Raw genomic sequence first — 27500 nt, 5'->3', positions numbered from 1 at the left:
AAATGTATTCTATTAATCCACGCTCGTTTGTTTTGATTTGGAGGCGGACGTGACGTGACAATTTATGTTTAATTTCGCAAAGCATTGTGGGTAAAACACAATTCATTTCCTGAAAGGATTCATCCGATCCATACTGCATAAAACCAGGAAGTTAGTATCCATACTGAAATGTTCAGTATACTGAGGTGGACCCAAAAAATAACCACGAGGGTTCAGTCTACTGAAACTCCTACTGAAAAGTACTACATTACATTACTATATTATATCATATTATATCATATTATATTATATTATATTATATTATATTATGATATAAAGTACTGACTACTGAACTGTGGATATTCAGAAACTTCCTCTGTCTTTAATAATGAACTCACAGCAGACAGGAAGTCATAGAAAAAACAAAAGCTTTTATTTTGAAACAAGGAAAAGTCACATGACATTGTGTTGGTTTCTGTGTATGTGTGTACATTGTGTACATTGTGTACATTGTGTGTGTGTGTCTATGTGGGCTTGGTGAGCAGCTGGCTGCTGAAGTCGTAAAGATCTTTGTTGACTTTCTTCAGAGTTTGAACTTCTTCTTCCAGCTCGGAAACACGAACCTTCGAATTCTCCCCGTCACCGAACACAGACTGACACACACACACACACACACACACACATTAAACATCTAAAAATAAATCATTTTCAAACTGGTGCAACTTTTTCCCCATTGTAACCCATGTGTGTGTGTGTGTGTGTGTGTGTGTGTGTGTGTGTGTGTGTGTGTGTGTGCCGTTCCGAGGGGGATGTTCAAACACGTCACATTACGTAACCTTAATAAACCCTCACAAGCCCCGCCCCCCTCACCTTGTCTGTCACAGCATTGATCAAAGCATTCAGCCTATCAGCTTTCTGCAGGTATGACTCCTCCTCTTCCTGAAAACAAGGAAAGAGCCATTCAAAATAAAAGCCTCTGTGAGATAAAGGTATCATCCACCCTGCAGACTTACCTGTGAGTAGAGTCCGAGCCGTACACACACCTCCCCCGCCTCCCCCCCGTCGCCCTCAGTGGCGTGAAGGTGTCGGCTGAAGCGCGGTAAAGGGAGGGCGGGCCGACTGTCGGGAAGAAACATGTTCGCCGGAGCCGCCATTATGATGGCGTTTGTCACTGGACCTGCACAGAAAGAGGAAGTGATGTCAGAGACCAAAGAACTGTTCATGTTTCTGTTACCATGGAGACGGTGAAGAGTGGGGTTCATTCAGAGCTGCAGGAAATCAATATTTAATGTTTTTTATTTAATTATTTATACAAAGGCTGAATTATTGATTGATTGATCAAACACTGACTCTCCATTGGCTGAGAACCGACAACCACCACCACTAAACTTTAACCCTGTGGGGAGGAGCTAAGCCTGTGGGGAGGGGCTAAACCTGTCAGGAGGAGCTTGACCAGTGGGGAAGAGCTAAACCTGTGAGGAGGAGCTAAGTCTGTGTGGGTAGGAGCTAAGCCTGTGGGGAGGAGCTAAGCCTGTGGGGAGGAGCTAAGTCTGTGTGGGTAGGAGCTTAGCATGCGGGGAGGAGCTAAGCCTGTGGGGAGGAGCTAAGCCTGTGGGGAGGAGCTAAACCAGTGGGGAAGAGCTAAGCCTGTGGGGAGGAGCTAAGCCTGTATGGGTAGGAGCTTAGCATGCGGGGAGGAGCTAAGCCTGTGGGGAGGAGCTAAGTCTGTGTGGGTAGGAGCTTAGCATGCGGGGAGGAGCTAAGCCTGTGGGGAGGAGCTTAGCATGCGGGGAGAGTGGACGTAGCTAAACAGAGACTGCACCCTCACATCAGCATTAACCAGCTGCAGAAAACAATTAAAACACAGCATTTAAAAGTTTGTATTTTATTTGAGACATCACTTAAGGGTCAAAAAACAAAACATCTCCAGCAGAGCAAAATGTCGCTGCTTGTAACATGAACTCCAGCAGCGAGAGAGAGAGAGTGCAGACCGTCCAAAGTGTCAGTCGTAAATGTAGCTCGGACACCTGCTCAGGTTAAGTCCGTACAGGAAACACTTTCAGGGCTAATTTAAATTTCAGGTTGAAAATAAACAGAGCTTTCTGTTTTGAATCCTGAATTCAACTTAAAAAGACTTCAGATCATAAAAAGATCAGAACACACTCTAAAAGTCATTTCACTGTTTAAAGAATGAAGTTGCCTTTTTAGTATCTTTCAGGTCTTTAAAGAGCCGTCCTTCATATCACTCATCAAACATTCATACTGCTGCAGCTTTCTGCACTTCAGTCCATGAGCTGGACGGCCCAACATTGAGAGCAACTCTGAACATCAAAGTTTGATATCAAGAGTCCAACAGAAACACTTTAGACAACCAAGAACTACAGAAACAAACTACAAAAACATTTAAAAACTACAAAACATTTAAAAACATTAAAAACTACAGAAACTTGGGCGCGCTGGTGGCGCAATGGTTAGGGCGCATGTCCCATGTGTTGAGACTGTCATCTCAAGCAGTAGGCCCAGGTTCGCTTCCACCCGTGGCCCCTCTCTGCATGTCATTCCCCGCTCTCTCTCTCTCTGGTTTCCGACTTTATCCACTGTCCTCTCTCTCCCTGGTTTCCGACTCTATCCTGTCCTCTCTCTCCCTGGTTTCAGACTCTATCCACTGTCCTCTCTCTCTCTGGTTTCTGACTCTATCCACTGTCCTCTCTCTCTCTGGTTTCCGACTTTATCCACTGTCCTCTCTCTCTCTGGTTTCTGACTCTATCCACTGTCCTCTCTCTCCCTGGTTTCCGACTCTATCCTGTCCTCTCTCTCTCTGGTTTCCGACTCTATCCACTGTCCTCTCTCTCTCTGGTTTCAGACTCTATCCACTGTCCTCTCTCTCTCTGGTTTCTGACTCTATCCACTGTCCTCTCTCTCTCTGGTTTCCGACTTTATCCACTGTCCTCTCTCTCTCTGGTTTCTGACTCTATCCTGTCCTCTCTCTCTCTGGTTTCCGACTTTATCCACTGTCCTCTCTCTCCCTGGTTTCAGACTCTATCCACTGTCCTCTCTCTGCATTAAAGGCACGAAAAGCCCAAAATAAATCTTTAAAAAAACCAAAAAAAACTACAGAAACAGTCAAACCTACAGAAAGACTTCAAACTTCTCAACATGTTGAAGATAAAAAATGAATTCAGTTCTCCAACAGTTCAGATTTATTCTAACATCAGTTTTGTCTTTTGAATATTTTCCTGTATGCGTCTGAAACCAGCCAAAGATCCTTTGTGAGGAAACGACGTCTCTCTCCTTGCTGAACATGATATTCACTGATCAGCTCAGCGACTCACATTTCAGGTGTGTGAGTCAGTGAACTAACCCTTATCTTCAGCTGAGTTTCACGTTAATATCACATTAAAAGTGAATCAAGGTGGTGGTGCATGGGTTAGCGCTGTTTCCTCACAGCAAGATGGTTCCTGGTTCGAATCCCTATATTCTGTGCGAGTTCTATACTGATAGTCCGTCTTTCTCCCACAGTCCAAAGACATGCTCGTTAGGTTAACTGCTGACTCTAAATTGTCTGTAGGTGTGAATGTGAGTGTGTCTGGTTGTCTGTCTCTATATGTCAGCTCTGTGATTGGCTGGTGACCAGTCCAGGGTGTAACCCCACCTCTCGACCAATGACAGCTGGGATCAGCTCCAACCCCCCGCGACCCCGAACAGGAAAAGTGGTATAGATAATGGATGGATGGGTAACTGGAATATTACTGCTGCAGGTTTATTTCTGCCTGAGCAGCAGGCGTGTGAAACTCTTCATATACAGAAACATGATGTGAGCTGAATATTTAATTCTGAGCGCTGACACGTCTCTGAAAATCTGTTTTTATTTCACACAAAAATCTGATACTGAACACCTGAATAAAACATGGAGACGCCTGAGAGAAGAAGAGCAACGCAAGGAAATGAAAACAAGAGCATGACCACCAGGTGACCTCAGAGGTGACAGATGCTTCAGCAGACCCTCCAAATCAAAAAAGTATTGATATTTAATGCTGGGTTAAGTGCCTTGCCCAAGGACACATCGGACATGCTGCTCAGCTGGGGATCGAACCCACGACTCTACCAACTGAGCCACAACCGCCCTCTGAGGGACAGAGATCTACTGTGAGCCACATAGATCTACTACGATCCACTATCTACTCTGATCCACATAGATCAACTCTGATCCAGAGAGATCTACTGTGATCCACATGGATCTACTCTGATCCAGAGAGATCTACTGTGATCCACATGGATCTACTACGATCCAGAGAGATCTACTGTGATCCACATGGATCTACTACGATCCAGAGAGATCTACTGTGATCCACATGGATCTACTACGATCCAGAGAGATCTACTATGATCCACAGTTTCACAGTTCTTCATCAGAGAACATCTTCTCACACTGAATCCTGACAGGCCTGACTTCAGACCTTCTCCTCAGGAAACCTCAAGACACTTCACCACCCCTTAGGACACTTTAATACACTTCACAGGGGCGGCTGTGGCTCAGTTGGTAGAGTGGTTGCCTCTCAACTGAGAGGTCGGGGATTCGATCCCCAGCTGAGCAACATGTCCTTGGGCAAGGCACTTAACCTAAGGTCATGATGGTGATGATGATGATGATGGTGATCAATCAATTTTTATTTGTATAGCGTCAATTCATGACAAGTGTTATCTCGAGACACTTTACAAAAAGCAGGTAAAAGACTTTACTCATTGTTATGTTACAAAAAGCAGGTAAAAGACTTTACTCGGGGTGCGCTGGTGGGGCAATGGTTAGGGCGCGTGTCCCATGTATTGAGACTCTCGTCTTGAGCGGTAGGCCCGGGTTCGCTTCCACCCGTGGCCCCTTTTTCACATGTCATTCCCCGCTCTCTCTCCCTGGTTTCAGACTCTATCCACTGTCCTCTCTCTGCATTAAAGGCACGAGAAGCCCAAAATAAATCTTTAAAAAAAAAAAAGACTTTACTCATTGTTATGTTACAAAGATCCGACCTATCCATCATGAGCACTTTAGCAAAGCAGCAAAAGTTACAGTGGTAAGGAAAAACTGCCTTATTAAAAGGCAGAAATCTTCTGCCGGATCCTCGGCTCATGACGAAACAGCCTTCACAGGTCTAGACTGCACCAGGCTTGGAAGTGGATAGGGGGAGAGATGGGATAAGATGCAGGAAGAGGGATAGGGAGCAAGGGGGTGGGGGGAGGCAAACCGTCCATCAACAATCCGGTGGGGAGGGGGTTGTTGGTGATGATGATGATGGTGGTGGTGGTGGTGGTGGTGATGATGATGATGATGATGATGATGATGATGATGATGATGATGATGGGGGTGGTGGTGGTGGTCATGATGATAATGATGATGATGATGGGGGTGGCGGTGATGATGATGATGATGGTGATGATGGTGGTGCTGATGATGATAGTGATGATGATGATGATGATGATGATGATGGTGGTGATGGTGATGATGGCGATGATGATGGTGATGATGGTGGTGATGGTGATGATGGCGATGGTGATGATGATGTTGATGATGATGATGGCGATGATGATGGTAATTATGATGGTTAGAGGATACTTCTTAAACAGATCTAAGATCAGTCTTTAAACTGTGATGGAGGACGCAGGTTTGTTCTGAAAGTTGACTTCCTGCTTGTTGTGCGAATATAAAATCTTTTCACACTCAGTTACAAATATTGATCGCCCGCTTCGCTCCAACTGCAGGAATTACACTAATGGTCTGAACGAGATCCAAAATAGAGACACAAATCAGAGAGAGTCCCGAAGAGCTGCCAACACACACACACACACACACACACACACACACACACACACACACACACACACACACACACACACACACACACACACACACACACACACACACACACACACACACACACACACACACACACACACACACACACACACACACACACACACACTAAGAAAACACCCTGTCTGTGGCCAAACACATTCAGTCGCTCTGACTCAGCATTTTTTTGCTCAGCGATGTTAAAAGCAGTGAGGTCGTCAAAATGTTCAACACATCGGTATTTTCTGATGGGTCGTGTTTTTAAGAATATAGAACTCTGTTATTTCAATGAAAGTCAAGTCAGAGCCGGGTCTGAATAGATACAGAGACTGGGGTCAGGAGATCATGTGTTCAGGGGTTAGGGTATTCTTTTCAGGTGTCCTTCTTTAATGCATCGTGTTGTGTTCAGGTGTCTCTCTTTAATGCATCGTGTTGTGTTCAGGTGTCTCTCTTTAATGCATCGTGTTGTGTTCAGGTGTCCTTCTTTAATGCATCGTGTTGTGTTCAGGTGTCTCTCTTTAATGCATCGTGTTGTGTTCAGGTGTCCTTCTTTAATGCATCGTGTTGTGTTCAGGTGTCTCTCTTTAATGCATCGTGTTGTGTTCAGGTGTCTCTCTTTAATGCATCGTGTTGTGTTCAGGTGTCTCTCTTTCATGCATCGTGTTGTGTTCAGGTGTCTCTCTTTAATGCATCGTGTTGTGTTCAGGTGTCCTTCTTTAATGCATCGTGTTGTGTTCAGGTGTCTCTCTTTAATGCATCGTGTTGTGTTCAGGTGTCCTTCTTTAATGCATCGTGTTGTGTTCAGGTGTCCTTCTTTAATGCATCGTGTTGTGTTCAGGTGTCTCTCTATAATGCATCGTGTTGTGTTCAGGTGTCCTTCTTTAATGCATCGTGTTGTGTTCAGGTGTCTGTGGTAATGTTACTTGTGGAAAGCTGGTGTCAGAGCTGGTTGTGATGAGAGGAGGTCTCACTCTGACGCCTGAAGCAGATGTGTTCAGGATGTTCTTTAGTTGGACAGATTTGACATGTTGACATTTTGTTTTCTTCTCGTCGTGATGAACTCTGACTGAACCTCAAACGTTCCATCTGTTCATAAACATCGCTTGTTTTTAAAGACGTCTGTTTCTAATTTAAGACACAAACTGGAACAATTCTGTTTTTAAAATGTTGAGGTAAATAACCAAACAATGGGTCATGTGACCATCGATGAAAGATAATGTGAAGCTGCGTCTCGTCACTTGAACTGCTCGCTTGTTCATCGGTTTGTGGCGAGGGACGATCTCTGACTTTGATCCTCCTTGACTGGTCTGGATTAAATCATTTAATCCTGTTTCAATGTTCAAAGAAAAGAATCCTTTCTGATGAGACGAAGCGTCTGAGGATGTTTTCCTCCTTTTCTTCTTCTCTGGACTCCAGTCCACAGGAAGTCAGAGAGCGTGACGGAGCGTGACATCAGTCCGTGTGTCGGCTAACGGAGGATTATTTTCTGCTGACGCTCATTTGAACTCAGAGGATTCAGTTAATTACAAAGTGTCAGTCTCGTCTTCATGTTCCCGTCAGAGCGATTATTTCCAACGAGACCAGAAAACCTGGCCACAGATACGCTGCATTCAGGGACCAGCAGCAGCAGACACAGACTCTGAACACGTTTCAAAGACGCCAACAACATGCTAACAACATGTTAACAGCATGTTAACAACAAGCTTACACATCAAAACAGGCTAACACAGGCTATAAACATGCTAACAGCATGTAAACAACAAGCTTACACATCAAAACAGGCTAACACAGGCTATAAACATGCTGTTAACATGCTAACAACATGTTAACAGCATGTTAACAACAAGCTTACACAGGCTATAAACATGCTAACAGCATGTAAACAACATGTTAACAGCATGTTAACAACAAGCTTACACATCAAAACAGGCTTAAAACTGGAAGTGACTAGTGATCAGAATTCAAATGATAAAGCTAATTTTAGGGTGAATTATTTGACTCAAATAAAATTATGACTAATTTACAGTCAAAGGACAGACTGAAGGCTGGAGTTTGTAGTTTATAAAGGACAGACTGAAGGCTGGAGTTTGTAGTTTATAAAGGACAGATTGAAGGCTGGAGTTTGTAGTTTATAAAGGACAGATTGAAGGCTGGAGTTTGCAGTTTATAAAGGACAGATTGAAGGCTGGAGTTTGTAGTTTATAAAGGACAGATTGAAGGCTGGAGTTTGTAGTTTATAAAGGACAGATTGAAGGCTGGAGTTTGTAGTTTATAAAGGACAGATTGAAGGCTGGAGTTTGCAGTTTATAAAGGACAGACTGAAGGCTGGAGTTTGTAGTTTATAAAGGACAGACTGAAGGCTGGAGTTTGTAGTTTATAAAGGACAGATTGAAGGCTGGAGTTTGTAGTTTATAAAGGACAGATTGAAGGCTGGAGTTTGTAGTTTATAAAGGACAGATTGAAGGCTGGAGTTTGTAGTTTATAAAGGACAGACTGAAGGCTGGAGTTTGTAGTTTATAAAGGACAGATTGAAGGCTGGAGTTTGTAGTTTATAAAGGACAGATTGAAGGCTGGAGTTTGTAGTTTGTAAAGGACAGACTGAAGGCTGGAGTTTGTAGTTTATAAAGGACAGATTGAAGGCTGGAGTTTGTAGTTTATAAAGGACAGACTGAAGGCTGGAGTTTGTAGTTTATAAAGGACAGATTGAAGGCTGGAGTTTGTAGTTTATAAAGGACAGATTGAAGGCTGGAGTTTGTAGTTTATAAAGGACAGATTGAAGGCTGGAGTTTGCAGTTTATAAAGGACAGATAAGGCTGGAGTTTGTAGTTTATAAAGGACAGATTGAAGGCTGGAGTTTGCAGTTTATAAAGGACAGATAAGGCTGGAGTTTGCAGTTTATAAAGGACAGATAAGGCTGGAGTTTGTAGTTTATAAAGGACAGATTGAAGGCTGGAGTTTGTAGTTTATAAAGGACAGACTGAAGGCTGGAGTTTGTAGTTTATAAAGGACAGATTGAAGGCTGGAGTTTGTAGTTTATAAAGGACAGATTGAAGGCTGGAGTTTGTAGTTTGTAAAGGACAGACTGAAGGCTGGAGTTTGCAGTTTATAAAGGACAGATAAGGCTGGAGTTTGCAGTTTATAAAGGACAGATTGAAGGCTGGAGTTTGCAGTTTATAAAGGACAGATAAGGCTGGAGTTTGCAGTTTATAAAGGACAGATAAGGCTGGAGTTTGAAGTTTATAAAGGACAGATAAGGCTGGAGTTTGCAGTTTATAAAGGACAGATAAGGCTGGAGTTTGAAGTTTATAAAGGACAGATTGAAGAGGGGGCGGGGGCTTACCTTTGTGAGACAGGCAGCGGACACTCTGTTTGCTTTGGATGTCCCAGAGTCGAACCGTCTCGTCATGTGACCCCGACAGGAGGAGAGTCCCGTCCATCGACACAGACAGACATGTGACCAAATTCCTGAAAGACACAGAGATGTGTAGTGTGTAGTTTGTAATTTTCTCACCTGTGTCTTTATATTAAAGAGACAAACAGCCTCAGTAAACACCCGCCGGGGTCTCTCACCTGTGTCTTTATATTAAAGAGACAAACAGCCTCAGTAAACACCTGTCAGGGTCTCTCACCTGTGTCCTTTGAAGACTTGGTTCCCGTCGTTGTCAGATGTGAAGGATTTGTCCCGACTGAGACTCTGCAGATGAAACACAGATCAAACAGACAACTCCAGTACCAGCTGTTTAATTAGCCCCACCCACTCCAGAACCAGCTTTTAAATAAGCCCCTCCCACTCCACACAGAGGTTAACGACAGCACACACCTTCCATGTGAGTGTTATTGTGTGAGTGAGTTTTGTGTGTTTGGTGTGGGGGTAATGCTGACACTCACCTGGCTGCACAGAGACACCTGGAAAATGTTGCCGTCACTGCCTCCACAGAAGAGGAAGTACTCACAGGGGTCAAAGGTCACGGACATGATCTCCACATCAAACAGGATGGACAGGAGCAGCTCACCTGAGGACAGCTCCCACACCTGGACAGAAGGAACCACAAACACCTCAATGAGTCAGAGACCAAACATGGCCGCCAGAGAACAGAGCGGCAGAAACCTCACTCATGTGACCGCGAGCGACTGAGCATGTGACCCAAGCTAACCTTAGCGACTTTGATCATGTGACCCAAGCTAACCCTAGCGACTCACATCATGTGACCCAAGCTAACCCTAGCGACTCACATCATGTGACCCAAGCTAACCTTAGCGACTCACATCATGTGACCCAAGCTAACCTTAGCGACTCACATCATGTGACCCAAGCTAACCCTAGCGACTCTGATCATGTGACCCAAGCTAACCTTAGCGACTCACATCATGTGACCCAAGCTAACCTTAGCGACTCTGATCATGTGACCCGAACTAACCCTAGCGACTCACATCATGTGACCCGAACTAACCCTAGCGACTCACATCATGTGACCCCAAGCTAACCTTAGCGACTCACATCATGTGACCCAAGCTAACCTTAGCTACTCACATCATGTGACCCAAGCTAACCTTAGCGACTCACATCATGTGACCCGAACTAACCCTAGCGACTCACATCATGTGACCCCAAGCTAACCTTAGCGACTCTCATCATGTGACCCAAGCTAACCTTAGCGACTCACATCATGTGACCCAAGCTAACCTTAGCTACTCACATCATGTGACCCGAGCTAACCTTAGCGACTCACATCATGTGACCCGAGCTAACCTTAGCGACTCACATCATGTGACCCGAGCTAACCTTAGCGACTCACATCATGTGACCCGAGCTAACCTTAGCGACTCACATCATGTGACCCGAGCTAACCCTAGCGACTCTCATCATGTGACCCAAGCTAACCTTAGCGACTCACATCATGTGACCCAAGCTAACCTTAGCGACTCACATCATGTGACCCGAGCTAACCTTAGCAACTCACATCATGTGACCCAAGCTAACCTTAGCGACTCACATCATGTGACCCGAGCTAACCCTAGCGACTCTCATCATGTGACCCGAGCTAACCTTAGCGACTCACATCATGTGACCCGAGCTAACCCTAGCGACTCACATCATGTGACCCAAGCTAACCCTAGCGACTCACATCATGTGACCCAAGCTAACCCTAGCGACTCACATCATGTGACCCAAGCTAACCTTAGCGACTCACATCATGTGACCCAAGCTAACCTTAGCGACTCACATCATGTGACCCAAGCTAACCCTAGCGACTCACATCATGTGACCCAAGCTAACCCTAGCGACTCACATCATGTGACCCAAGCTAACCCTAGCGACTCACATCATATAACCCAAGCTAACCTTAGCGACTCACATCATGTGACCCAAGCTAACCTTAGCGACTCACATCATATAACCCAAGCTAACCTTAGCGACTCACATCATGTGACCCAAGCTAACCCTAGCGACTCACATCATGTGACCCAAGCTAACCCTAGCGACTCACATCATATAACCCAAGCTAACCCTAGCGACTCTCATCATGTGACCCAAGCTAACCTTAGCGACTCACATCATGTGACCCAAGCTAACCCTAGCGACTCACATCATATAACCCAAGCTAACCTTAGCGACTCACATCATGTGACCCAAGCTAATCCTAGCGACTCACATCATGTGACCCAAGCTAATCCTAGCGACTCACATCATGTGACCCAAGCTAACCCTAGCGACTCACATCATGTGACCCAAGCTAACCCTAGCGACTCACATCATATAACCCAAGCTAACCCTAGCGACTCTCATCATGTGACCCAAGCTAACCTTAGCGACTCACATCATGTGACCCAAGCTAACCCTAGCGACTCACATCATGTGACCCAAGCAAACCCTAGCGACTCTCATCATGTGACCCAAGCTAACCTTAGCGACTCTCATCATGTGACCCAAGCTAACCTTAGCGACTCACATCATGTGACCCAAGCTAACCCTAGCGACTCACATCATGTGACCCAAGCTAACCTTAGCGACTCACATCATGTGACCCCAAGCTAACCCTAGCGACTCACATCATATAACCCAAGCTAACCTTAGCGACTCACATCATGTGACCCAAGCTAACCCTAGCGACTCACATCATGTGACCCAAGCTAACCCTAGCGACTCACATCATGTGACCCAAGCTAACCTTAGCGACTCACATCATGTGACCCAAGCTAACCCTAGCGACTCACATCATGTGACCCAAGCTAACCCTAGCGACTCACATCATGTGACCCAAGCTAACCCTAGCGACTCACATCATATAACCCAAGCTAACCCTAGCGACTCACATCATATAACCCAAGCTAACCTTAGCGACTCACATCATGTGACCCAAGCTAACCCTAGCGACTCACATCATGTGACCCAAGCTAACCCTAGCGACTCACATCATATAACCCAAGCTAACCCTAGCGACTCTCATCATGTGACCCAAGCTAACCTTAGCGACTCACATCATGTGACCCAAGCTAACCCTAGCGACTCACATCATATAACCCAAGCTAACCTTAGCGACTCACATCATGTGACCCAAGCTAATCCTAGCGACTCACATCATGTGACCCAAGCTAATCCTAGCGACTCACATCATGTGACCCAAGCTAACCCTAGCGACTCACATCATGTGACCCAAGCTAACCCTAGCGACTCACATCATATAACCCAAGCTAACCCTAGCGACTCTCATCATGTGACCCAAGCTAACCTTAGCGACTCACATCATGTGACCCAAGCTAACCCTAGCGACTCACATCATATAACCCAAGCTAACCTTAGCGACTCACATCATGTGACCCAAGCTAACCCTAGCGACTCACATCATGTGACCCAAGCTAATCCTAGCGACTCACATCATGTGACCCAAGCTAACCCTAGCGACTCACATCATATAACCCAAGCTAACCCTAGCGACTCTCATCATGTGACCCAAGCTAACCTTAGCGACTCACATCATGTGACCCAAGCTAACCTTAGCGACTCACATCATGTGACCCGAGCTAACCTTAGCGACTCACATCATGTGACCCAAGCAAACCCTAGCGACTCTCATCATGTGACCCAAGCTAACCCTAGCGACTCTCATCATGTGACCCAAGCTAACCTTAGCGACTCTGATCATGTGACCCAAGCAAACCCTAGTGACTCACATCATGTGACCCAAGCTAACCTTAGCGACTCTCATCATGTGACCCAAGCTAACCTTAGCGACTCTCATCATGTGACCCAAGCTAACCTTAGCGACTGAGCATGTGACCCAAGCTAACCCTAGCGACTCTCATCATGTGACCCAAGCTAACCTTAGCGACTCACATCATGTGACCCAAGCTAACCCTAGCGACTCACATCATGTGACCCAAGCTAACCTTAGCGACTCACATCATGTGACCCAAGCTAACCCTAGCGACTCTCATCATGTGACCCAAGCTAACCTTAGCGACTCACATCATGTGACCCAAGCTAACCCTAGCGACTCACATCATATAACCCAAGCTAACCTTAGCGACTCACATCATGTGACCCAAGCTAATCCTAGCGACTCACATCATGTGACCCAAGCTAACCCTAGCGACTCACATCATGTGACCCAAGCTAACCCTAGCGACTCACATCATGTGACCCAAGCTAACCCTAGCGACTCACATCATATAACCCAAGCTAACCCTAGCGACTCTCATCATGTGACCCAAGCTAACCTTAGCGACTCACATCATGTGACCCAAGCTAACCCTAGCGACTCACATCATATAACCCAAGCTAACCCTAGCGACTCTCATCATGTGACCCAAGCTAACCTTAGCGACTCACATCATGTGACCCAAGCTAACCCTAGCGACTCACATCATATAACCCAAGCTAACCTTAGCGACTCACATCATATAACCCAAGCTAACCTTAGCGACTCACATCATGTGACCCAAGCTAAGCTTAGCGACTCACATCATGTGACCCAAGCTAACCTTAGCGACTCACATCATGTGACCCAAGCTAACCTTAGCGACTCACATCATGTGACCCGAGCTAACCTTAGCGACTCACATCATGTGACCCGAGCTAACCTTAGCGACTCACATCATGTGACCCAAGCTAACCTTAGTGACTCACATCATGTGACCCAAGCTAACCTTAGCGACTCACATCATGTGACCCAAGCTAACCTTAGTGACTCACATCATGTGACCCAAGCTAACCTTAGTGACTCACATCATGTGACCCAAGCTAACCTTAGCGACTCACATCATGTGACCCAAGCTAACCTTAGTGACTCACATCATGTGACCCAAGCTAACCCTAGCAACTCACATCATGTGACCCAAGCTAACCTTAGCGACTGAGCCCTGTTTCCATTCAGGGGGTCAGTGTGGACAGAGTGAAGGAATGTAAGTACCTGGGAGAGGACTTGGACAATAAACTAGACTGAAGTAAAAACACAGAAAAAACACCGTCTACAAGAAGGGCCTGAGCCGCCTCTATTTGCTGAGGAGGCTGTGGTCCTGTAACATCTGCAGGACGATGCTGAGGATGTTCTATGAGTCTGTGGTGGCCAGTACTATTCTGTTTGCTGTTGCATTCTGGGGCAGCAGGCTGAGGGTAGCGGACTCCAACAGACTCAACAGACTGATCCGCAAGGCCAGTGACGTTATTGGGGTGGAGCTTGACTCTCTGACGGTGGTGTCAGAGAGGAGGATGCTGTCAAAGCTGAATCGAATCTTGGACAATGTCCCACATCCACTCCACAGTGTACTGGTCAGACACAGGAGCACATTCAGTGCTAGACCGATCCCCCAACGATGCACCACAGAACGACACAGGAGGTCATTCCTGCCAGTGGCGTTCAAACTTTATAACTCCTCCCTCTAAGAATCACACACCCGGACATTGGATTATTAACCTGGACATATTATTTAACTCTGAAACTGTGCAATCTGTCTGCAAACTGGTCAATACACTGTGCAATATCTGTTTAACACAGTTCATCTTGTACATTCATAATGTTCATAATGCTTTATCTTGTATATATCCTATTATTGTAGCCCTAATTGGTACTTGTTGCTTATTTTATCAACTCTATTCTATTTTATTTCCTACTGCTGTTAAGTGTGAAGAGCAATTGTAACACCGAATTTCCCCCTGGGATTAATAAAGTATTTCTTATTCTGACTATATAAATCTGATTATCTCTAAAACAGTCCACATTATTATGAAAATTAAACAAATATTTAATTACATATAACATCATATATAATTAAAAAATAACAATAATAACATTAAAACATAATCAAATTAACTCAAGGCATTTACACACACACTTTATTTGAAAACTTTATGATTTAACGTCTGAATATCCACAGCTCCTCGCTCAGCTCGCCATCTGTTGTGATGGTCCCAGCTAGCGGACTCTGGCTCCGCCGCCTGTGATTTATGTCAGAGGGGATTTTACCAAAATTAAAAAAGCATTGAAAGGACAACGAGAAGAGAAGCCCACTGATTTAACAAATCAATTTATGATCAGTTGAACAAATCATCTGTTGGATTTCATCCAGGAACATCACAATCTCAGTTCAACCACATTACGTACACACTACGTACGCACTTCTCTCTGTGCTCGTCTTGTTAGATCTTAGTGCTGCTTTTGACACTATTGACCATCAAATCCTATTACACAGAATAGAAGAATTACTCTGAATTACAGGGACTGCTTTAAGTTGGTTTGAATCCTACTTATCAGACCGATCTCAGTTTGTACATGTTAATAATGAGTCCTCTATGCACACTAAAGTTTGCCATGGAGTCCCACAAGGTTCAGTGCTTGGACCGATTCTCTTTACATTATATATGCTTCCTCTGGGAAACATTATGAGGAAACACTCCATAAATGTTCATTGTTATGCAGATGATACTCAGCTCTATGTATCAATGAAGCCCGATGGCACCAGTCAGTTATGTCAGCTAGAAACGTGCCTTAAGGACGTTAGGACCTGGATGACCAGAAATGTTTTGCTGCTTAACTCAGAGAAGACTGAAGATATGTCTTTTTTAACTTTTTCTAATGATATGACTGTCCCTAATGACATCAGCCTGGCATCTAGCAACACTGTTAGGAATCTAGGAGTTCTATTTGATCAAGATATGTCCTTAAGCTCTCACATCAGGCAAATTTCAAGGACAAGAGCTACTAGTGCCATACTACACTTCGAGAACATTACGCTCCCAGAATGTAGGCCTGCTCGTGGTACCTACGGTCTCTAAATGTACTATGGGAGGTAGAGCCTCAGGCTCCTCACCTTCGTAATCATCTACCAGTACTTTTAAGAATAGACTTATAACTATGTAAGGTATCGACCAGCTTTCAGTTATGCTGCTATATGCTTTGACTACAGGCACCTTGACCTCTTATCTCTCCCTCCTTCTCTGTGCATCAATATCATACTAATGGGCTCTCAGATTCCTCTGGATCGTTGGTGGACGGCCTTGTCTGATCAACATGAATTGAAGCAATACAAATAAGGATTGATTGACACGTACACACTATGCTAGCATTATGTACACACATAAGTACACAGTACATGTTTATGAATCAGACTCACCGGGGCCAGATGTGGATCTAAGTGGACTGTGAGGAGAAGCAGAGACCCGAGTCTGAACCATTTCTATTAATAGAATCTGTAAGTCTGAGTTTAATGAAGGTTTTTTTAAGAGCAACGACAGCGTCTGTCCCCACAGGGCCACCGACCAATCAGAAGACAGACACCAGAGATGAGCAGCGCACACTCAGAGCCTCTGGGAGGATTTATCAGCACCCCATTAATTCACTTCCTGTTCAGTAACACTGTGACAGAAGAGTTTTATCTCCATGTCCACGCTTGGTTTTTAATCAACAGTTTTGCTTTCTGACGGAAACATTCAGCTCGTCTTTCAACAGATGGGAAAAGCTTCAAACCAAACCTAGTTCATGAAACGTCTCATTCAGAGAGACTTTAGGGGGAGGGCGAGAGAGAGAGGGGGGAGAGAGAGAGAGAGGAGAGGGAGAGAGAAAGAGAGAGAGAGGGAGAGACAGAGAGGGAGAGAGAGAGAGAGAGAGGGAGAGACAGAGAGAGAGAGAGAGAGGGAGAGAGGGAGAGACAGAGAGAGAGGGAGAGAGACAGAGGGAGACAGAGGGAGAGAGAGAGAGAGAGAGAGAGAGGGAGAGAGACAGAGGGAGAGAGGGAGAGAGACAGAGGGAGAGACAGAGAGAGAGAGGGAGAGACAGAGAGGGAGAGAGAGAGAGAGAGGGAGAGAGACAGGCGGAGAGGGAGAGAGAGACAGAGGGAGAGACAGAGAGAGACAGAGGGAGAGACAGAGAGGGAGAGAGACAGAGGGAGACAGACGGAGAGGGAGAGAGAGCATCATGGGGCACGCTGAGACACATCAACACCTGACCTCTCACCTGTTCAGTCTGATCTCTCACCTGTTCTGGAGTTTGTGTCATAATGAAATACTTTTTAATTTCTTGGAGCAGGTTGGAGATGTCGAGTTGTTCACTCGTCTACCTGTGTGACTTTTACAGGTGTTAAAGTGATCCTCTAGCTTTGTAAGTGACTTTGGATTAAATTGAAGATAATAATCAAAGTGGAGGTGATGAACAGGTTTAAACAGGATTATAGCTTCAAGGTGAACATTGTTTATTCAATCGCTCTCACAGCAGGACACGCTGCCAACATAATAAAGTCTACCTGTTGTACCTGTACAGGTGATTACACTCAGTCTTACCTTGACAGTTTGGTCTAAGGAGGCGGTGGCGATTCTGGCTTGAGCTCCCATCAGGCCACAGTGCAGGTCTGTGATTGGTAGAGAGTGACGAGACAGGACATGACGCGGCTCAGGGGTGTGGCTTGAGTCCAGCTGGATCACACTAAGACAGACACACACACACACACGCACACACGCACTTCCATTAAACAAGGTCAGTTAGGGTATCAGCTGCAGGCGAGGGAATAAAAATAAGCCCGTATTGCTCCCACTGCTTTGTTGCCGGTGTGTGAATGTGTATGAATGGGACGATTTATTTCTGATGGTCCATTTAAAACTGAAATGTATCTGCCAATATGTTTCTTAGATCTTTATTTGATCTGTAGATAAATATAGATATTTACTGTGTTGATCCCTGTTATGAAAGACTTGTGGAAAAGATTTATAACAAAGACGAGATAGTCACTCGACTGGAAAGTAACTGACTATGAACATCGACACTCTGCAGAGTGATGATGTTTGTTGTAATCCATACAGCGCCCTCTGCTGGTGAAAGACAACTGCTACTGTAATACAATGAAACTTGATCACTGGATATGCTAATATCAATTTATTGGTCAGCTCTAGACTGTACTGATTTATTTTTTCAAATTTGAGGTTATGGGCGAATATGATTCCAAGATTTTTTACATATGGTTTTATTTTTTTTGAATAATTCAGAGACTAGGCGATGGTGTGGAACATTATGATCTTAGTTTCAGTAACAGCTTCATCCACCAGGCGGTCAGGAAGCTGAACCCTCTCTCTCTCCCCATCTCAACAGGAAAACCAAAAAAAGCTCTGTACACTGAAGTCACTTTATAACTATTAGTGCCCCCCCCCCCATCAGGAACCAGAAGCGTCTGCATCTGTCACTTTAAGACTTAAGACTTCAAATTAAAGCAGCATTTAGAGCGCCATCTTTTCACTAGTTAGTGCCTTATATACATTTATACATAGTTCAAGTCCATGCACATTTGTTGTTTTTGTTTTGGACATTATCTGAATATTTCTGTATTTACATATGAATTTGCCATCTTTTATAATGTTTTAAACTATTGCAATTTGCACAGTGGTTTGGAGAGCAACAATTTTTTGTTTTTTCTGTGTGTCCAGTCTGTATGGAAAAATCTAGAATACAGTGTACTGACTTCACGGAGCAGTTAGAGGGAGTACTAACTTCTTATTGTGCGGTCCACTGGGTCAAAAGTTACGCTGAGATTTAAAACCAGCTGCTACAAGCAGGTCATTCATTCCTGTCATCGATGCAGACTCTGCACAGGGTTAGCCCAAAACCTGGACTAAAATGTTCAAAGATTATCCGGTGAGGGAGGAGCTGTAATATTTATCAGGTTCTGTAAGGCTGTGGTAGTGGGATGGAGAGAAGAAGCTCCTCAGTGGATTCACCAAAGCCCCATCTTTGTAAATATCACAGAGATGTGCAGCGGCTCTGCTTTTCTGCAGTCTTGTCAAATAGATCGAGTACGTCCATTGAGCCAGAAAGAAGTTTTGAGTTTAAAGGCTCTCCTTTTGAATCAAGAATGAGGTTACAGTACAACCCAATTAAACGAGTACTAAAAGAAAAGAATATTCGTTTTCAAACACCGCTGACCCAGATGCGCGTACACTTTGACTCAGGCGAGGTCACGTACAACAGTGGTGAGGAAGCCTCGGAGGATCTAAGGAGACGTGGATTCACAGTGGGACCGCTACTTATGAGGAAATCCAAGGAGATCACAGTGGAGTCTATTAACGAACTCTTGCCATGGAGTACAGCAGGGATTCGACGAGCTGGGAACGCGCACACCTACCAAGGGAGCATACGTGAGAGGCTGAGGGAGTTTCAGAGGCGGGACCGAGAGGATGCCCCAGTTGATGAGTAATGCCTTTGCCCTTCTCCATGGAGAAATGTTTATATTTTCTCCCTTTAGTCTATTGGCCCTTTGGCTGAAAGACAAATACCCTACTCTGCTGTGATTATAATGAGCCAGTAACAAAGACTAATCGGCTATACAACCTGGGACCTCCCCTTGAATTTATGTTGGAACAATGAACGATGCAGGTGATTCTCACAACAAGCCACCCAATTTTTCTATTCCCCTTTTTTTATTTTAAAGAGGTCGCAAGGAATCCTCTGAAATGGAAGACCTGTTTGGTATTAGGATGGTTCTGTTCACAAGTTCAGTGAATGTTTTATCTTGTTTTGTTTTTCATGTGAGGACTGGGCACTGGATTTTCACAGGTACAGGTTAATATGTTTATGGTGAATGAGCAGGAGATAGATAAAATCCTTAGTGAGGAAATTGAAAAGAAATTAAGATTCATGAAACAACGATATTATGAGGCAGGATACAATTACAATACAATTCACAAAATTAGGGACCCTGTTACAAATAAGTTTACTAATAAATTAGAGGAAATTCAAAATGCATTTGAAAAGTACTATACACTACTATACACACACAACTGGACCGAGCAGACGGACTCACAATTCAAAAATTTCTTGCTTCATTAGATCTTCCCTCTATAGGTAAAAAATTAAATGACAAGCTAGTCACTGAAAAATCTACCGAGGAAATTGATAGTGCAATCTCAAATATAAATGCCAATAAATCACCAGGCTGTGACGGATTCCCTCCAGAATGGTATAAGTACATGAGAGAGTCTCTGATTCCCTTATTAAAAGCCTCTTTTAACTTTACTTTAAGGGGTGGAGCTCTCCCACCATCATGGAACGAGGCATTTATTTCAGTCATATGCAGCAATATTAGCGAAGAGGCTAAACACAATAATGCCCTCCTTGATAGATGAGGATCAGACAGGTTTTGTAAGTACAAGGCAAACGCACGACAACATAAGAAGAGCCCTCCATATCATTAATCAAATCTCCAATCAATCATTAAGTGCAGTCATTCTCAGCCTCGATGCTGAGAAGGCATTTGATTCTGTAGGATGGGACTTCCTATTTCAGGTTTTGAAAAGATTTGGTTTTAATGATATATTTATACCATGCATAAGAATGCTCTATTCTTCTCTGACGGCGAGGATAAAAGTGAATGGGTGTCTCTCGAACCAAATAGTTCTGCAATGAGGATGTAGGCAAGGCTGCCCACTAAGTCCCTTACTATTTAATTTCTTTATAGAGCCGCTTGCCCAGGCTATTCGAGAGGAGACCGCTCTGGAGGGTATAACCATAGGTGGAGTTGAAAACAAAATTTGCCTGTACGCAGATGATGTTCTTGTAACAATGAAAAATCCTGAATCTGGTATTCCGTTGCTTATGGACATCCTGAAGAAATATGGTCAATACTCTGGTTATACACTCAACATCCAAAAAACACAAGTTTTGACCTTCCGCTTTGCTCCTTCAAAGCAATTAATGGACAGGCACCAATTGAATTGGTATCAACCGCAAATAAAATATCTTGGTGTCCTCTTAACAAAAAATCTTTCACAACTATATGATGTTAATTACAAACAGCTGAATAGGAGGATATATGACGAGGGAGGGAGGTGGAGCCTGCTCCCCCTCGACCTTGGCAGTAGAATCCGTACAATCAAAATGAACATTCTTGGTCAGAAGTAGTTAAGAGATTTCAGCTTCGCGGGGAGATTGGTCTATTAAGCTGGCCGGCATTCCATCCACACTTCCTCCCGACATTACAGGACAATAAGTACAAACACTGGACTAAACGAGGCATCACCTCCTTCTGTAGAATAATACAAAAAAGAAACCTAAAGAATTTTGAGGAACCTGCAAAATGAGTTGGGTAAAGAGGATATTTACCGATACCTACAGATTCGGGTTAACCCTAACCCTGTTCTTCACCAGACAGCAGGACCTGGTTCAGATTCTGGATCCATCAGCTGATCAGAGGATTCTGATCTGAAAACACTGCTGTGCCTCTGTCTTTAAGTGTGTTTCCATGGCAACAAGCAGCAGTCAGTGTTTGGTAGAAAGAAGATTCTATTTATCTTACTATTTTTTTTATTAATCGAGCCCAATCTCTGAAATTCCACTTCCGGCCAGCAATCACACTGCTTCAGGACAATCTGAGCATGGATAGTGTACCGTATGCAGGGGGTCAGGGGGTCAGGGTGTTAGGGAGTCAGAGTGTTAGGGAGTCAGGGTGTCAGGGGGACAGGGGGTCAGGGTGTTAGGGAGTCAGGGTGTCAGGGGGTCAGGGTGTTAGGGAGTCAGGGAGTCAGGGAGTCAGGGGGACAGGGTGTCAGAGGGTCAGGGTGTTAGGGAGTCAGAGTGTTAGGGAGTCAGGGTGTCAGGGGGACAGGGGGTCAGGGTGTCAGGGGGGTTAGGGAGTCAGAGTGTTAGGGAGTCAGGGTGTCAGGGGGTCAGGGTGTCAGGGGGACAGGGGGTCAAGGTGTCAGGGGGGTTAGGGAGTCAGAGTGTTAGGGAGTCAGGGTGTTAGGGAGTCAGGGTGTCAGGGTGTTAGGGGGTCAGGGGGTCAGGGTGTTAGGGAGTCAGGGTGTCAGGGGGACAGGGGGTCAGGGTGTTAAGGAGTCAGGGAGTCAGGGTGTCAGGGTGTTAGGGTGTTAGGGTGTCAGAGGGTCAGGGGGTCAGGGTGTTAGGGAGTCAGAGGGTCAGGGGGTCAGGGTGTTAGGGAGTAGGGTGTCAGGGAGTCAGAGGGTCAGGGTGTCAGGGAGTCAGGGGGTCAGGGTGTTAGGGGGTCAGGGGGTTAGGGGGTCAGGGTGTCAGGGAGTCAGGGTGTCAGGGAGTCAGGGAGTCAGGGTGTCAGGGAGTCAGGGAGTCAGGGGGTCAGGGTGTCAGGGAGTCAGGGTGTTAGGGAGTCAGGGTGTTAGGGAGTAGGGTGTCAGGGAGTCAGGGGGTTAGGGTGTTAGGGAGTCAGGGTGTTAGGGAGTCAGGGGGACAGGGTGTCAGGGAGTCAGGGTGTTAGGGAGTCAGGGTGTCAGGGTGTTGGGGAGTCAGGGGGTCAGGGTGTTAGGGGGTCAGGGTGTTAGGGAGTCAGGGGGACAGGGTGTCAGGGAGTCAGGGTGTTAGGGAGTCAGGGTGTTAGGGGGACAGGGTGTCAGGGAGTCAGGGAGTCAGGGAGTCAGGGTGTCAGGGAGTCAGGGTGTCAGGGAGTCAGGGGGACAGGGTGTCAGGGGGACAGGGTGTCAGGGAGTCAGGGTGTCAGGGAGTCAGGGGGACAGGGTGTCAGGGTGTCAGGGAGTCAGGGTGTTAGGGAGTCAGGGGGACAGGGTGTCAGGGGAACAGGGTGTCAGAGAGTCAGGGTGTCAGGGTGTCAGGGAGTCAGGGTGTTAGGGAGTCAGGGTGTCAGGGAGTCAGGGTGTCGGGGAGTCAGGGAGTCAGGGAGTCAGGGTGTCGGGGAGTCAGGGAGTCAGGGGGTTAGGGAGTCAGGGGGTTAGGGGGTCAGGGTGTCAGGGGGTCAGGGTGTTAAGGAGTCAGGGAGTCAGGGTGTCAGGGAGTCAGGGTGTCAGGGGGACAGGGAGTCAGGGTGTTAGGGAGTCAGGGTGTCAGGGTGTCAGGGAGTCAGGGGGACAGGGAGTCAGGGTGTCAGGGAGTCAGGGAGTCAGGGTGTCAGGGAGTCAGGGTGTTAGGGAGTCAGGGTGTCAGGGTGTCAGGGAGTCAGGGTGTCAGGGAGTCAGGGTGTCAGGGAGTCAGGGTGTTAGGGAGTCAGGGAGTCAGGGTGTCAGGGAGTCAGGGGGACAGGGAGTCAGGGAGTCAGAGTGTTAGGGAGTCAGGGTGTCAGGGTGTCAGGGAGTCAGGGAGTCAGGGAGTCAGGGTGTCAGGGGGACAGGGTGTCAGGGAGTCAGGGTGTTAGGGAGTCAGGGGGTTAGGGGGTCAGGGTGTCAGGGGGTCAGGGTGTTAAGGAGTCAGGGAGTCAGGGTGTCAGGGAGTCAGGGTGTCAGGGGGACAGGGAGTCAGGGTGTTAGGGAGTCAGGGTGTCAGGGTGTCAGGGAGTCAGGGGGACAGGGAGTCAGGGTGTCAGGGAGTCAGGGAGTCAGGGAGTCAGGGTGTCAGGGAGTCAGGGTGTTAGGGAGTCAGGGTGTCAGGGTGTCAGGGAGTCAGGGTGTCAGGGAGTCAGGGTGTCAGGGAGTCAGGGTGTTAGGGAGTCAGGGAGTCAGGGTGTCAGGGAGTCAGGGGGACAGGGAGTCAGGGAGTCAGAGTGTTAGGGAGTCAGGGTGTCAGGGTGTCAGGGAGTCAGGGTGTCAGGGTGTCAGGGAGTCAGGGAGTCAGGGTGTCAGGGGGACAGGGTGTCAGGGAGTCAGGGTGTTAGGGAGTCAGGGTGTCAGGGAGTCAGGGTGTTAGGGAGTCAGGGTGTCAGGGAGTCAGGGGGACAGGGTGTCAGGGAGTCAGGGGGACAGGGTGTCAGGGGGACAGGGAGTCAGGGAGTCAGGGAGTCAGGGTGTCAGGGTGTCAGGGAGTCAGGGAGTCAGGGTGTCAGGGAGTCAGGGGGACAGGGAGTCAGGGAGTCAGAGTGTTAGGGAGTCAGGGTGTCAGGGTGTCAGGGAGTCAGGGTGTCAGGGAGTCAGGGTGTTAGGGAGTCAGGGAGTCAGGGTGTCAGGGAGTCAGGGGGACAGGGAGTCAGGGAGTCAGAGTGTTAGGGAGTCAGGGTGTCAGGGTGTCAGGGAGTCAGGGTGTCAGGGTGTCAGGGAGTCAGGGAGTCAGGGTGTCAGGGGGACAGGGTGTCAGGGAGTCAGGGTGTTAGGGAGTCAGGGTGTCAGGGAGTCAGGGTGTTAGGGAGTCAGGGTGTCAGGGAGTCAGGGGGACAGGGTGTCAGGGAGTCAGGGGGACAGGGTGTCAGGGGGACAGGGAGTCAGGGAGTCAGGGAGTCAGGGTGTCAGGGTGTCAGGGAGTCAGGGAGTCAGGGTGTCAGGGAGTCAGGGGGACAGGGAGTCAGGGAGTCAGAGTGTTAGGGAGTCAGGGTGTCAGGGTGTCAGGGAGTCAGGGAGTCAGGGAGTCAGGGAGTCAGGGTGTCAGGGTGTCAGGGAGTCAGGGTGTCAGGGAGTCAGGGTGTCAGGGAGTCAGGGTGTTAGGGAGTCAGGGAGTCAGGGTGTCAGGGAGTCAGGGGGACAGGGAGTCAGGGAGTCAGAGTGTTAGGGAGTCAGGGTGTCAGGGTGTCAGGGAGTCAGGGTGTCAGGGTGTCAGGGAGTCAGGGAGTCAGGGAGTCAGGGGGACAGGGTGTCAGGGAGTCAGGGGGACAGGGTGTCAGGGGGACAGGGAGTCAGGGAGTCAGGGTGTCAGGGGGACAGGGTGTCAGGGAGTCAGGGTGTTAGGGAGTCAGGGTGTCAGGGAGTCAGGGTGTTAGGGAGTCAGGGTGTCAGGGAGTCAGGGGGACAGGGTGTCAGGGAGTCAGGGGGACAGGGTGTCAGGGGGACAGGGAGTCAGGGAGTCAGGGTGTCAGGGTGTCAGGGAGTCAGGGAGTCAGGGTGTCAGGGAGTCAGGGGGACAGGGAGTCAGGGAGTCAGAGTGTTAGGGAGTCAGGGTGTCAGGGTGTCAGGGAGTCAGGGTGTCAGGGTGTCAGGGAGTCAGGGAGTCAGGGAGTCAGGGTGTCAGGGAGTCAGGGTGTTAGGGAGTCAGGGTGTCAGGGTGTCAGGGAGTCAGGGTGTTAGGGAGTCAGGGTGTTAGGGAGTCAGGGTGTCAGGGGGACAGGGTGTCAGGGAGTCAGGGGGACAGGGTGTCAGGGAGTCAGGGGGACAGGGTGTCAGGGAGTCAGGGTGTCAGGGAGTCAGGGGGACAGGGTGTCAGGGAGTCAGGGGGACAGGGTGTTAGGGAGTCAGGGTGTTAGGGAGTCAGGGAGTCTCAGTTGTGCTCAGTGTGCGTACAGGTGTGAGTACAGGTGTGAGTACAGGTGTGAGTACAGGTGTGAGTACAGGTGTGCGTACAGGTGTGCGTACAGGTGTGAGTACAGGTGTGAGTACAGGTGTGCGTACAGGTGTGAGTACAGGTGTGTGTTACCTGGACAGACTCCACACCAGGGCCAGGTTGTCTTTTCCTCCAGAAACAAAATGGCTGCTGTCATCTGTAAACTTGAGGCAGGTGACATCCTGATAATGACGACTGAGGACCGACAGCAGTTTACCTGTAGACACCTGAGCCAATGAGATGACAGTGAATAAACACCTGAGCCAATCAGACAACAGAGTTTCATTTACTGTAGATTTGAAAAGAAGCAGACTCACCTCCCACAGGTAAACAGCCTCAGTGATGGCGGCAGCAAGGAACACACCATTGGGTGAAGCGGTCAGACAGGTGACCACACCTGGACACACGATCTTTTGCTGGAGCTGATCCTGCAGACAAACAGGAAGTCATGTGTTTCAACCCTGATCTGAACACACACGCACGCACGCACGCACGCACGCACGCACACACACACACACACACACACACACACACACACACACACACACACACACACACACACACACACACACACACACACACACACACACACACACACACACACACACACACACACACACACACACACACACACACACACACACACACACACACACACACACACACACACACACACACACACACACACACCTTTCTCTGGATCTCCCACACGTTGATGAAGTTCTTCCCCAGCTGCGCGGACAGCAGCTGCCCCCCGGGTGAGAGTCCGGGCGGAGCTGTTCCCTCCCCGGTAAGAGAGCAGGCTGGAGCCGCTGTGCAGGTCGAACACGGTGCAGTTCCAGAGCTGAGAACCGGAGTCACTGCTCACTATCACCTCAAGAGGAGCCGCCATGTTGCTTCTAAACAACACTACACATGCGGGATTCTTCTTCTTCGTATTCTTTTTCTTTCTCGTGTTTTCTAGCGGTTGACATCCAACGATTTGATGCACACCGCCACCTAGCGGAGTGGAGGAGGGATGGCGAACTATGGATTTCTTCTAGTCTAGTTTTTCTGGCGGATTCACCCTTAAAATAAATGCGACACGTAGCAGAAACTCCAGAAAGTAGAACCATCATAGAAATGACTGCCAAGATTTTTTATAAATTAAATTAAATTTCTAATCAAAGTGACTGTTCATAACTAATATTCATTTTCATAATTTCAACCCATTCAAATGCTGTTTCTTCTGATAATACCACTATTATTTCAAAGTAAAAATACACACCTAAATAGAATTGAATTCAAATTCAAATAACTTTATTTATGTATTAGAAACATCAGTTGTGTAAAAAAACATGAGTACATACATACACACACACACACACACACACACACACACACACACACACACACACACACAGACAGACACACACACACCTATCAACATCCACAGTACAATCAAGGGTCACTGAGTGGGTGGAGCTTGTAAGACGTAACAAATGATGCATGACAGATCAGCAATAAATAATGCTCTTATAATGAGTGAATATAAAAACACACAATGTACCAGACCAGAAGCAGAGTTGTTTTACTATCACAGTCTGTCACAGATTACTCAGAGGCAGGAAGTGAGGACAGCAGGAACACGAGGAACACAAAGGAGAAACTCTTACTGCATATTGTCCCATAAGCTTTTCTTCTAAAGCGTCTCCAGATAAATAATGATTGATTGATGATTCTGTTTGTTTTGTTGTTTTCATATGATCAGTAATATATTCTTCATTATTATAATCCTTTAAAGTTTTTTAGCATCTAGTTCACAAACAAAGAAATACCAGATGACTTTGACAAGAACTTTACAACGCTTGTATCCAGGATCTTATTCTTTAGGTCTCCACAGGTTGGAACAAAGATGGAGCAATTACTGGAGAGCCTTCAGGCTCAGCTCCCTCTTCACCATGAAGGTTTGGTACAACGTATTACTGACCAACCTGAACCAATCCATCCGTCAATGTCATGTTCCATCTCAGCCTCACTGTGAACGAGACCCGAGATACCCA

The 27500-nt window shown here is 46.8% G+C and overlaps 1 protein-coding gene across 1 annotated transcript; it reads right to left on the bottom strand.

Moving 5' to 3' along the window:
- Positions 1–390: 390 nt before the first annotated feature.
- wdr18 (WD repeat domain 18) lies at positions 391–26395 on the bottom strand. The gene is given in 11 exon segments (XM_065956358.1): positions 391–632; positions 850–918; positions 993–1156; positions 9162–9286; positions 9451–9515; positions 9710–9853; positions 17595–17736; positions 25552–25685; positions 25776–25886; positions 26149–26215; positions 26217–26395. Coding segments are annotated over 11 exon segments (1284 nt in total). The 5' UTR covers positions 26351–26395; the 3' UTR covers positions 391–503.
- Positions 26396–27500: the final 1105 nt, after the last annotated feature.

The sequence above is a fragment of the Labrus bergylta genome, chromosome 6 (assembly GCF_963930695.1).
Source record: "Labrus bergylta chromosome 6, fLabBer1.1, whole genome shotgun sequence".
In the NCBI taxonomy this organism is placed as follows: domain Eukaryota; kingdom Metazoa; phylum Chordata; class Actinopteri; order Labriformes; family Labridae; genus Labrus; species Labrus bergylta.
Note: the sequence above shows the minus strand (reverse complement) of the source record. Positions and strands in the feature narration are given on the sequence as shown.